General features: G+C 45.3%; 1 protein-coding gene across 1 annotated transcript in view; it reads left to right on the top strand.

The window, feature by feature from the left end:
* LOC119444367 (fatty acid synthase-like) overlaps positions 1-13439 on the top strand; it is a 296692-nt gene extending 283253 nt beyond the window's left edge. The window contains exons 29-30 of the mRNA XM_049663302.1: positions 7182-7439; positions 13165-13439. Coding sequence (XP_049519259.1) covers positions 7182-7439; positions 13165-13278 — 372 coding nt within the window. The 3' untranslated portion in view covers positions 13279-13439. The remainder of the gene's footprint in view (positions 1-7181; positions 7440-13164) is intronic.
* Positions 13440-13725: the final 286 nt, after the last annotated feature.

Raw genomic sequence — 13725 nt, 5'->3', positions numbered from 1 at the left:
CAAGATTACGCACTAAACTGACCTCACGTACTGTGCAGCTGCCCCAAGTTTCTAACTGGCACTAGCGCTGCATGTAACTTCAGTGGCCGTAGATTACCCATGGGCCAAACACACCGCCAAGCGCGCGCCTCAATATAACGAAAGCATGCCGCCAGCAAGTTGGCGCCTTTTGTTATGTAAGTCCTTAGTTAAACAGCGCTCCGCACTTAGTAGACTGCCAAACTGAATATATTCAAATACATAAAACACACGCTAAGCACGCTCCGCATACGGGCGGAATCATAGGCTGGTAAACCTTTTTATACGACCCCGCGCCAGAGTTCTTTTGAACACACCATGGTTCACTCAGCGTTCGCGATTTTCAAAACTCTTACGGATAGCGGCAAGTCATAAAATCACATGCAGTCATCGCGAAGACTGGCTTTTTTTATATATCGAATGACGCAGCACGCATACATTGTTGTCAATCGCGACAGCTTAACATCGCGATGGGTGCCTGGCGATAGCATGTCCTATACGCAAAATGTGCCAAGTAAGTTAGAAATCACTTACCGTGCAGGATGTTTTTTTTTTTCAATCCAACGAACGATGAACGACGGTCCTTTTTTCGCGGCGGCGAATGATGGCTGACACAAGATCTCTCTTAGATGGCCTGGAGCCTGCCCGCTGAACGGATCGTCTTTATCCCGTGCTGTGCTGTTCCGCGATGCTTTGCAGGCGTGGCGTGGGGTAACTTGATTGATTGCTCTGAACGGAAGAAAAATTGCCTATCTGGAAAATGTTGGTTTGCATGTGGCATGATTTCTACTTTGTGTTTGTTTTGTCGATATAAGTATCATGCCCTTCTGAATTAAGTTGAATGTGAGCACACGTCCTATCGTCTTTTTTACCCGTGTCAATAGAGCGCTGTGACCTCAATTACTGCAACGAACCAACTAGCCCAAAAAAATGTTGGGCCCTTACACCCAGTGGAGATGATTGACCAGCGAAGCTACAAAGGGGCGGCCACGGTGTTTATATTAAGGATTATCACGCGGGTATATTAAAGTGTTTCTGAACTGTGTTAAGCAATATGTGTCACTTTACGCGCCCCTTTATGCCGAGCAATGAATACACGGACATGTTTGGCGTTGTCGGCATGGCGGCGGCGGCGCGCGGACTCCCAGCGCTGTTCGCGGCGCCGTTCTTCGACACGTGGCTATACCATTGCGATGTCGGAGACAGAATGACGCGCGCGTGGAACGACGTCACCAACCGCGCAGCCAATTGCGCGCCAGACGTTCCATCTCTGCTTGCTCCCTTCACACTTGGCGCGTGCGCACTCCCCGCTGGCTGCGCTACGTCACCCGACGCTGCGAAAGAACCAGACTTTCCCTTCCCCTTTGCTCCCTCACACTTGGCGCGCGTGCACCCCACGCCGACGCTGCGAGAGCGTATGTACGTCGTCAACACGTGTTACTCCGAAGTGAAATACCCACACATTCCCTCTCCTGTTGCTCCCAACTCCTATCCAACTCGGTTTTTAAAGGGAAGCTGTTAACGGCTATAGGTGCCAGGAGATCACGTCCGTGTACACCGGAAGTAGGCAACAATTTTGTGGCGTCTCGTTTTGTGGCGTGTTCTTCCCTTGGTATACACCAAAATTGTCATGGAAAGGTACGAATGTATGACTAACATCACTAATAGGTCATGACATCTATAACAGCACATGCTCCTCAGTTAGGTCACGATTAACGATAATGAAATCACGTGTGGCGCATATCCGCATTGGATATGTGGGTATGAGCCAGGGACAAGAAGGAAGGAAGGAAGGAAGAAAAGAAATCAAGAAAGAGATAAAGAAAGAAATCACGTGTGGCTCAAACCCGCGTTGGATATGTGGGTATGAACCGCCGTTAGAGCAGGAGCGGGAGAGACCTCGTCGGCATCGCGGCTACGCCTCGGCAGGAGACCGGACTTGTCTCAGCAAACGCACTACTTCGCCATCACGCCGGGCGAAAGTAAGACGCCGGTGTCCTCGCTCTTAGACGAACATGCCGAAGCCGCTCAATACAGTCAATAATAACATAAAATTCACTATAGCAATATCATGGCCGCTGGATAAATAAAAGGTGGCAGTATTCACTACAGGAGACCCACCATAGTCACAGCTTCGCTGTCTTCCATCTTCTCAGTAGTGGAAGGGCTCCGAATTTTGTTTTCGCGCATGCGCACTGGTTCCTGCGGAGGGCTCTCTGGAGCACGGTCGGACGCTTCGCCTACGAATATACAATTTCGCTGTAAAATCTGTACTCCTTGACAACGATGACATGACAAGAGTTGGATGGCGATGCTGTAGTGACGGCGATAGAATGACCACAACGGTATGACAACGAATACCCGACGACGGTATGACGACAATTCCTTGAGGACAACGACACGACGAGAGTCGGTTGACAATACTAGAATGACGACAATACAACAGCCACGACGGCATAACCACAATGAACAGTATTGGGTTTCTTGTTGGCTGCTGCAGGATCCATCTGACCGCTGCCGTCCAGTAATTGGATCTTGGCGTTGAATGCGGGATTTGGGCGACGTTGAGGAGGACTTTCAGGACTGAAGGTTTATTTACATTATTTACAGGATAAGCAGAAAGCAAAGCGCAGTAATACAGTCATCGACGGTCATCAGCAAATCGGGCGCTGCGGCTCGAGGCAAGAACGTCTCTCTTCTCGATCCGTCACGCGCTTTTTACCCTTTCGGTCTGTCGGGGTCACGCCATTTTCATCCAATCGTCGAGTGCGCTCAGGTGTCATCATTTTCCTCCAATCGGAGGGGCGCGCGCAAGTGGCGTCATATTGGGCCAATCGGGACGCTCCAAGGGCTCTATTGTCCGATGGCTGCCTTCGCCCGGCGTTGCCTCCTCGCCTGGTATGCTTTCTGCTGGCTGTAGGTCCCGGGCACGGTGTAAGAATAAGCAAGAGAGGTGCTGACACTCACCCCACAAACCGCGCGAAAGCGCCACCCGCTCGCGTATACACCATGTTCGGCTCGGTTGCAGCTCGATCGGCGCCGTCGTAGAGGGCGCTGCGGAATGCGGTCCCAGCCTCGGCGGCAAGGCGCGTGCTGCCGCTGCTTCGTCTTCCAGCTTGCAGGTGCGGCCGTGCTGTTCTGAAGGCACGCTTTTTGTTCGCGTGCGTTTTATGAGCTTGTACTTGGGTATTGTCGCCACAAGCCCTCGACAAATGTGGCAGCGGCCTTCTGAGGGGCGTTTGAAATGGGTAGAAAATGCTTCGTTCCGAACTCTAATTCTGGATACCGGACTTATGCGGAGCGTGTGCCTTTATTCAAAGCGCCGTCCGACAGCGGTCGTCTAGAGCAGTGGCGCCATGCAAATATGAGGGCAGACGGAAGTCTAATGCTTCATACCGACCATATCTGCGCCAAGCATTTTTCATAGGATACGATATCGACGGCATATTACGCGGAGCTCGTTAAAAGGGTGCTACTTGACGCGCTAAAGAGCCGTGTTCTGTCTGCAAATGCAGTTCCCACCTTATTTCCGAACTATCCAAGGAACATAACACGGTCAAATAAACCTCGAAAGCCGCTGTGGAAGAGAGAACCTCCTGTGTGCCGCAGTAGTTTGTGCAAATTTTGCTGCATGTACAGGATATATACTTGTTGTCTTAGCTATCATGCCCCAGGATTTATAAATATGCAATTGTCACGTAGCTGGACAGAATCAATGTAATGTCGTCTGCCGTCGCTTGGAGATACTCAGATTATTTTTTGCATTCCGCCTAATTACATAATTATTTTCATAATTGATTATTGAACTTTTCTAATGCTATAATTGGATAAAAAGTATGAACGAGAGAATTGTACAGCAGCATGGAAAACTCCCGATACAGCTTTCTGTTGCTCAATACCTGATACATAAAAGTGTTTTCCGAGCGTGACCAAAACCCGCGAATACACGCAAAATTGCCGCGCGACTGGCCGCTCGAAGCACTTTGTCTGTATTCGCGGGCTTCTTTAACGCTCGGAAAAACACATTTATGTAGCATGTATTGAGCAATACAAAGCTGTATCGGGAGTTTTTCATGTTGTTCTACAATTTCCTTTTTGACTTTTAATTTAATTATAATATTTCAAAAGTTGAATAATTACTTAAGACCAATAATATAATTAGGCAGAATGTAAAAAATAATCTGATTATCTCGAAGAGACGGCCACGACATTAATATGGTTCTGTCCAACTACGTGACATTTGCACATTTTTAAATCTTTGTGCAACCTGTATGATACTGCTGTTTTCTGTGCAGCCTCGGCGGCAAGGCGCGTGCTGCCGCTGCTTGATTTTCAAATTGGTGCATCCTGGCTACTGAATTTTTTTTACAATGCGCGTGCGGTGTATAATAGGCACTTGCATGTTTTTATTCGACATTTTTTGCACTGTGGGAGTATATGAGAGCGTAAGCTCCTGGGATTTTTATCCCTTATTAAAATTATCGGGCTGCTTCATACACAATTTTTTTCGTTTTCGGTCTTTGCAAAAAAAATTCTATGAGATTATTGTGTGGTGAGTGTAAGTGTATTGGTGGACAGGCATGCATTGTCAAATACGCTTACATTGGCACATTCTCATATGCAATTTAAAAAACAAGCAAGTCACCTCTTTTTTTAGATCTTGCAAGAGCCACTCAGTCCTCAATGGACGAAAGCCAAATGAATAATATACACGGTCTATGTTAAGTGGAATTGGAATAAAAAAGGCATTTGCTCAGGTTTTCATCAGTAAACTGTATTAATGATGCTGTAATCTAAGATAAGACGCCTGCCCTTCGTCCCTCCTAATAAATTCCCATTTGAAATAGTTTTTACGTACCTGATGTGCAGTCTCATCATACGTTGTAGCCATCAACAGTCACTTTGCTCTAGTTCGTTGTATATCGCAAGCTTGAGCCGTTTCATTTCTCAATTTATATCGCGGCCACGCTGAATTCGCGCAACGATGCTTGAAGGGTTTTCTGGGTCTGAATGGAAGCAGCGATAAGCATGAAATACAACATTTTCCGGCGCAGTCACTATTTTCTTCTGATCGAGGGATAGCACGTGGGCTAACGCTTTTATTTTTTATTTTTGGATGAAGGGCTAGACAGGACGAAACAAATTGTGCGCGCGAGCGTAACTTGAGTGGGCTTTGAGTACTGCCCGATCGATCCGTGTTAACGTCATTCACGCCCTGCGTAAGATACCGTCATGTTAGCGAATCATTAAACCTGGTACACATCACTGTATTCTAAAATAACGAATTTACTTCGCGCTTGGAGTTTCACTCACTCCACTATGAAAAAAATTTGGGGAGGCAGAGCTATGTCAAGCCGCCGGCACTGCTAAGCTGGGACCGCTGACCGCGGCGCCATCTATCGGCTCGTAGCAGAGCTACTCGGTGCACCCGCGCGCTGCCGAACATAATCTGGACGCTCGCGCGCCCGCAGTGTCAACACCGAAATGGTCTTATACCTTGGTCCCGGGTGGTTGCCGAACGACATTGCAGTGCAGCAAAGCAACGTTTCTCGGGACTGGGTCAACCACCTTGAACCGTGCCAGTCTTCCGTTGCACTTTCGGGAAGAGTCAAGCAGAGGGGGGGGGGGAGACAAAATCTCCACGCACGGCACACAATATCGGCATTTTGACGAGACTGATAGAACGGTCGACGCGACCCTGCGCACCAGGATTGACAGGTGACGTCGAGTGGTTGAGCTCGTAGAAATTGATGGATGTTAGTTCATGGTCCATATCTAACAGCAGGTGCCTGGTGGCCCAAGCTATTAGACTTCGACCACTGGGTCTGCGTAGAACGCGTCATGACGACAGCATGGCGAGAATAGGATGACGAAGGTGAAATGATGACCATGGAACGACCACAACGGCAACACGACCACATGCATATACCTAGTGGCGCAAGCTGGTAGACAACTTGGGCCACAGGCACAGAGGGTAGATAGATAGACGGGTGGATGGGTCGGTAGGCAGGCAGGCATGCGGGCAGGCAGGTAGGTAGGTAGATAGGTAGGTAGGTAGGTAGGTAGGAAGAGAACGGTTTAAGTAGACAAATAATACCAATTGCAATAATAAGTTGCTAGTGCACATTGTCTGGCTTAGTCCAGTAGCTTTGAATGGGGTCGAATATAAAAAACTGCTACTGTAATGAAATGTGTAGTACAATTCTTTCCTCGGAAGCTCAAGAGATTAAGATCAACATTCTTCTTCACCCTACTGGGTTAAAGGGCATTCGCGGTTTTACAAGAGCATGCAACAGCGCATGGCCACACGTCTTGCCAATCACATGGTGACTTCGAGAACGACAAAATGTCTGTAAAAGAGCATAAGTGAAATATATTTTCGCAGTTTCTATATTTGGGTTAGAAAACAGAAAGAGTCATTACAGTATCTAAATCTGTAGCGAATTGCGGTTTTCTTGTCATCATGGATGTGCACATTCTGCCCAAGCCTTGCGTGTGCATTTTATATTGCAATCGCTGAATAAAGTCGCTCAACGTAGCGCCCATTGTTTCGTTCTTTTTCCTATGGTCTGTTATTTTCCCTCTTTTGTCTTCCCAGCGGCATAAACAGCTATTCCATCAAAGCTTTTTTGGTGTCACTACATCTCTAATAGGCTGGAGAACCATACTGCGTTGGTGTAACGGTAAGAGAAGTCACTAAAACATATTTGTATTGATCACATCCGCAGTGAATGCTGGTAGCATTTCAGCTATGTTGGGCGGTAGCCAAGCTGTTTTCTATCTGTTAACTTGTAGTACAGGAATCAGCAGCCACGTTTACGCTGTAGCTATGGTTCCTTGCTGCTGAGGACAAAGCCCCCGGTTCGATTTACAGCAAGACAGGCTGCATTACGATGGGTCCAGAATGCAAACACACTTGTGTGCTTATGTTTAGGCACGAGTTAAGAACTCTCAGGTGGTGTATGTTAATCCAGTGCCCCGCGCGGCGGTTTCTCGCACAGCACGTGCATTCCTTTGGGACGTGCAATCCAATCACTTGATTTAGCGATCAGCGACGAGTTTAAGTATTCAAGTCAATTCCGCTTGCTCGTCCAAAACAAAACAAAATTTTCACTGTTTTTTACCTCAATATTTTGTGTTAATTCAAAATTATCTACATGCAGGTGCGCGACAAGCTAAGCCAGTGCAAGAACTTTGACACCAAACTAGACGTGGCCATCAACATCCTCCTGAAAGCTTTTGGAGACGAGCAACCGAGCCGACAAGACCTTGCAATTAGCATGTCTACCTTCTGTGACTGTCTGAAGGCCGGAAGTACTTACGAGCCAGAAGTCAAGTTCAGTGGGAACGTAGTGCTTGTCAAGGCATCGCAAGCACAAGACATGGCACGACAGCTACCGCCCGACTACGGTTTATCGGAGGTAAGCTAGCACACTTTGGCATTGAAACAGAAGCAGCAGACGATGGCGCAAAGTACATGAGTTTGATATCAGCATGGACCCTCTGCCGCTGCATGCAACCGACTGACGTCATTCCACGTTTACTCATTCACTTTCACCAGTAGCGATTTACTGTGATGTAAAACTTCTCTCGCGTATATAACCTGTCTTCTAGGTAGTATCCATTTTAAATGTTACAGTTCTTCAACACAACAAACACATGCAGCAGGCAACCGCATACCATAGTCGCGTGTAAAATCTAAAGCACTCAACCATTCAATTCAATTCAAGCTTAGTCACGTGTAGAGTATGCCATTACAATATCCACAAATTGTTTCAATGCATAGGCAAAGACTACGTTACGTGTCCAACACAAACACATATTTGATGCTGAGACAAGCTAAGATACACAAATACAAAAAAGGACCTCAGCATAAGGAAAGTATGAGGCAAATTGTGAGTAGAGCCAAAAGAATAACAATCAAGTACAAATGTAATTAAAAACACCGCATATCCACGAAGTGAATGATGATGAGTGGGCGAAGAACCGGGGGATCATTCGGGCAAAATGCCGGACGCGTTAGCGAGAAGCCGGCTTCCGGTTCCGGCTTCCGGAAGCCGGAGCTTCGGGTACATATACTATATATATATATATATATATATATATATATATATATGTGTGTGTGTGTGTGTGTGTGTGTGCACATATGTATATATACATATACATACTGTACATATGTACAGCTTATACAGCGCTTATATAGGATGAATGGATGGATGCTATGAGCGTCCCTTTGAAACGGGGTGGTGGGTTGCGCCACCAAGCGCTTGTTATAAGTTTGCCTAATGTCCTACCTTTATTTTTGAGAAACACACAGATACAAAGAATTCCAGACATCAGCCTCTTTGAACCATTACTGGGAACTCTGTTTCTGTACGTCTCCGTTGTTTATGGCTCCCTACTTTTCTGCCACCAAACCTCCAACCGCCTCTTACTAATCTCTACAGCTGACATGTTTACTTTGCCCGTGCTGTCCCTGAACCCCAGGACTTCAAGGAGGTCAGAGGAGCCTAGGCTTGCAGCCGGGTAGATTTCTTCACATTCCAATAAAACATGTTCCACCGTTTCTCTAGCTTCACCACAGCAAGCACATGCGGCTCCGTCCTTGGTGTACTTCGCTTTATAGTAAGTAAGGAGCTTCCCTTTGAGTTATCATAACTTGTTACTTTCCTAATTTCTCCTTTTCCTTTGAGGTAGTTAGTCATAGCAGGTTTCTTTTCCATTGCCGCCACCCATAACCTTGTCTCAGCCTCTCTCATTTTGCGTTTGACCTTCTTTGTTGCCATGTTGCTGGCCATACCGGTCGCATATTTTCTGGTAAGCCTCCTAGTTTTTTTCCTCCGTCGTGAGTCAATGTTTGTGTATTGAGGTATTTTTTGAGGTATATTTTTCTATTTTGTAATCAAGGTATTTGTATTCTTTTACCCGAGGTATTTCCTGGCCCTGAATCAACACTGTCTGTTCACTGTTTTCATTGAATACCATACAACCTGATTTTCAACGCTAAATTTTAATCCTAACTTCTCACATTCTTCTCCACAGATATCAGCGAGACGTTGCATATCACTTAGCTTGTTAGCAAGCAACACAATGTCGTGCGCGCAAAATAAACCTGGAAGGTGCTGCTGAACTGTTGTGCCGGCTTGTTCGTATGAGAGAGACGCTATACCCGATATTGATTCCTTGTAGCGCTCTTTCCATCCTTACCACGTACATCATAAACAGCAGCGGGGATAAAGGGCAGCCCTGTCTCAGTCCCTTGTTGATATCAACTTTATGCTCGCTCGTCATCGCTTCCCATTCAACGCGAACAGTATTTTCTCTGTAAATCTCCCTCAATAGCTGTATACAGTCGTTGACTATACCTTCCCCTTCTAGGATATTCCACAAAATGCTGCGATCTACGTTGTCATGCGCTCCGGTAATGTCTAGAAAAGACACATATAGTGGTCTCTTTTCTTTTCTGGATATTCCAATACACTGAGTAGGGACAAATAAGTAATCATCCAGCCGCCTACCGATTCTGAAACCATTCTGAAGTTCTCCCAATATGCCATTATTCGCTGCCCATGCTTGACGCTTCAATATAATCGCCTGCATTGCTAACCTGTATATTACCGATGTAATGGTCAGCGGTCGATAAGAGTAAATTTTATCTTTTCCCCCCTTACCTTTATAAATTAATTTCATCCCACTTTGTCTCCAACTGTCTGGTATTCACCTATATTGTAAGCATTTTGCTACTGCTTTCAACAGAGCTTCCTTACTTTTTGGTCCTAGCTCATTAATCAGTCTAACGGGAACCTCGTCTAAACCTGTGGCTGTGCGCTTAGGAATTTTCTCTTCAGCTTTCTTCCAGTTGAAATTTCTCAGCACCAACTCCTTTACCGTCTGGTTTTCGTTCATTCTCTTTGTTTTATCAGAAACCACCTCGACGTTCCCCTGAAATGATGCGGCTGTTATTTTTCGAACATACTTTGATGCCGCGTCCCCTTCCAGTTTATTTCCATCTTCGTCAAGGATATGTTGCTGTACTGTTCCCAACTGCCTGCCTAATACGTTAATGTGATTCCACAATAATCTAGGTGCGGCCTTTTTTTTCGCCCGTATTTCTGACAACCAACGTTGACTTTCACCTTTAATCTTTGCTTGAACTAATATTTGAACCATGGTTTTTTTTCCCGCGGTATATTTTCCATTTTCTGTCTATTTCATCCTGCGGCAACTGTGAATTTTTTGCCTGTCTGTGTTCTCGTGATGCTTTCTTTCGTTCGTCGATCGCCTCCCGTATCTCCCTGTTCCACCAGCTTTTCGGCTTCCTTTTTCCTTTCCAACAAGCGTGTTGCTTCTCTTTCCTCATTTCATTCGTCATTACACTTACAAGCTCACCATATTCCCATTCCTTGCTTGGCAATTTGTCAAGTTCTTTCTCGACTTTTGTGGCTATATTTGCTATTTGTTCATCGTTCAAATTTGGACTGGTCATTCTTCGTTCCTTGCTGTCTTTCTCAACTACATATCCCATTTTCAAAATGAAGCGTTTATGGTCACTACCTATGCCACTATCCCCTTCCTCGTCAGTGACCATTTCTTTTAACTCCTCATAAATTTCTTCTGTCATCAGACTGTAATCGATGGCCGATTGTCTATTTCCGCCTTCTCATGTGATCTGGCCATCACATTTTGTGGATTTAACATTTTGTGCTGTGTGGGCACAGAAAGCTGTGCGTGTAAAGTCTGCGGTGGGAGTATGCAACGCATTGAAAGCATACGGAACGAGTGGGCGTTGCGTGTGATTACTCTTTAAACTGCGCAAAGTGCTTTGCTTCACATCACTTTCACACGTCTCAGAAGAAAATGTCGCAGTTTCGCCCGAAAGGCGAAGCATCAATTACGATAGCAAATTGGTAGAAAGCTATACGGAGTAGGGATAGTAGATTTATCGGCTACATAAACTTGGACACATTCGCCTACTAACTGAATTAACAAGCGTGGCGCTTGAAGTGTCCGTATTTAAACAACCTCTGGCCTCTGTGAGGCCAATAGAAGGATGCTGTATTATTTGCGCACCATTGGAAAGGGAGCTGCCGCTGTTAGCTCCCTTGTGTGACATGCTGAACTTGCCAGAACATAGCCAGTGCATGCCAGAACTTGCCAGCACAACTTGAAGTACATAGCCGGACTGCGTATTCAAATCAGCATGGTCGCTGAAGATTCAATGAACCGTGCAACAGCAGAGGCCGTGAAACTGAATGATAGTGAGAAGGTCATCGTGGTCGGCTTGGATGGAAGCTAGCAAACACGTGGACACACCTGATATAATTGCCTGGTTTCTACCGCTGGCAAAGTAATTGATGTTGAAGTGCTGTCAAAATATTTTAAATTTTGTGTTTCCAAGCCAAAATCATCTGACTCTTAGCATGAGCACAAATGGCACCAGCACTACAGTGGTACTAGCGGCTGCGTGGAGACAGCAGTAGGTTTAATTGGCAATGAGCACCACGGTGATATATATATATATATATATATATATATATATATATATATATAAGATACCTTGGCGACGGGAATATGAAGACATTTTTGGATCGCAGGAAGCAAGGGTATCGGGTGATAATATCATTTCATAAACATAGTGAAGTGCTCATGACCAGAAAAGAATAGTGACCAGGCTGCGAACTGTAAAGAACAGCCAAGGGATAAATCTCTCTGGCGGCAAAAGCGTCTGTGGACGTGGAGGCCTGATTGATGTAGTCATTGAACAGCTTCAGCGCCACTATGGCTTGGCCATTAGAAGAAATGCGGCAAACCTGCACAACATGAGAGAGGCTGTCTGGGCTACTATTTTCAGCTGGCTTCAAGTGATAGTCATGCACCTATGCGCTATGTCCAAAGGGTACCGTCAGCTGGTGCTAGTTCACCAAAAGTGGTGATGAACGGCGAACCACAAGTACTGTCTCCCAGAAGCCGTACTTGGGCCAGCAAGCTTGTGTACAAGGAGCTTTCCAAGCCAGAGTGCTTGAAGAATGCCTTGACGGAAAGACTGGAAACCCAAGGGAGCTTTTTAGCAGTGTTGTCTGGAAGCGTGCTCCCAAAAACGTTTTTCCCGGACATCGGACTCTGAAAACAGCACCATAGAAGCTGTCCTAACTTGGATATATGGAAGCATTGGCCGAATAAATGTTCTTTTGTCTTTCAACAGGCCGCTATACAGTGCAATGGTCGATTTAGATTGGTCGGCGTCGACTTTTACTGAGCGGGTGGCACGGCTGATAACAAAAGAGGTCCAGAGAGCCCGACAGCAAGCACAGCAAATTAAAATTGATTGTGGAGACGACTATGTACCTGGTAGCTACTAAATAGATGTCTCAGTAGGCTTTTACTGAAGGGCAAGTGGGTAATAAACCTTTATTTTTGCTTTAGGCTAAGTTATCTCAGCACGTCTATTTTTCCCACATTTGCCACCATATTTCAAAAACTATTTAGCTTAGAAGGATTATTTTCGCCTAGTATTAGGAATATGTGTACTCCAGCAGAAATGTAAAAATTCAAGTGAAGGAATTATTTCTACAAATTATTACATCATTATTCTCGCTGGAAATTTGGATGTTCAAAGACTGCTTAGAAAAATAATAAAATATTCGCGAGCTACAATTCTGCTTGGGTTAAAAGAGCGGATAATTCTACATATAGTGATTCCATTATCATAATTCCACCTTCCTTCATTATTAAAGAAAATTTGTCATGAACATGCCTAAAAAAGCACGGCAAGTGTAAGGCTTATCCTGTCGCTATAAAGGCGCCGACCTGGCATCGTCACCTGTCATTAGGTGGTTTGTGCAGATAAAAATAAATAGAACGTTTATTAACTATCAGCGACACCATGAAAAAAAGATTTGTATATTCGAAATTGAATCACTAGTGTATTCTGTTTATTTCGTAATAGTTAGTGTGCTTGACTGTATACCAACATTGTGCAAATTATATTTATACAATCTCACATTAAAAAATGGAAAGTGCGTAAGACGTCAACACCTAAATTCCTGCTCTGCGCGTACCAAGAGTGTTGCATGACTGTAACGTCCAGATCGGCAAGCTATGTTTGTGACTTACGTTTTGTTTCCCTCCCCTCTCGGCCACTTTTAGTGCTGTGACGGAGAAGTCGACGTCAGAGTGGTGGATGGCTCACACGAAAGCTTCATTTTCGGTGAAGGTGCAAAGCAATGCGCAGACATTATCAGCCAGCAGGTGCGGCGCTGAAGCACGGTGGGCCTTGTACCACACAGGGTACACACGGCATCAGGGAAGGTGCATCGGCCGATGCGAGAAAGAAGATGCGTAACCTGATGAAGTGAATACTATTTGACTGCACTTTATTTTTGGGTGTTTTATAAGGTCTGTTAAAATTTTGTGATTCATGATAACATGTCTTTTAATATACTCGCAAGGTAGCGTTCAAGTAATTTCCTAATAAAAAGTTTTAGGCAACAATGCTGCTATTTGTGTTTTCATTTTCATTCAACGGGATTGAACTGTGGGGTAGACAAAAAAGGGCTCGCCAGCTCTGTTCGATGTCCTTCTTAAGAGTGTACCCTGGTCACAAATTGAAGTTCTCCGTTTACGGAGAAGCTGCAAAGGAGATTTACACAAACGCTTTCGTGCGGCGAGGTAAAAGCCGACGGCAGTGTGCTGGTTATCAAATGTTTA

The sequence above is a fragment of the Dermacentor silvarum genome, chromosome 3 (assembly GCF_013339745.2).
Source record: "Dermacentor silvarum isolate Dsil-2018 chromosome 3, BIME_Dsil_1.4, whole genome shotgun sequence".
Lineage (NCBI taxonomy): Eukaryota > Metazoa > Arthropoda > Arachnida > Ixodida > Ixodidae > Dermacentor > Dermacentor silvarum.
Note: the sequence above shows the minus strand (reverse complement) of the source record. Positions and strands in the feature narration are given on the sequence as shown.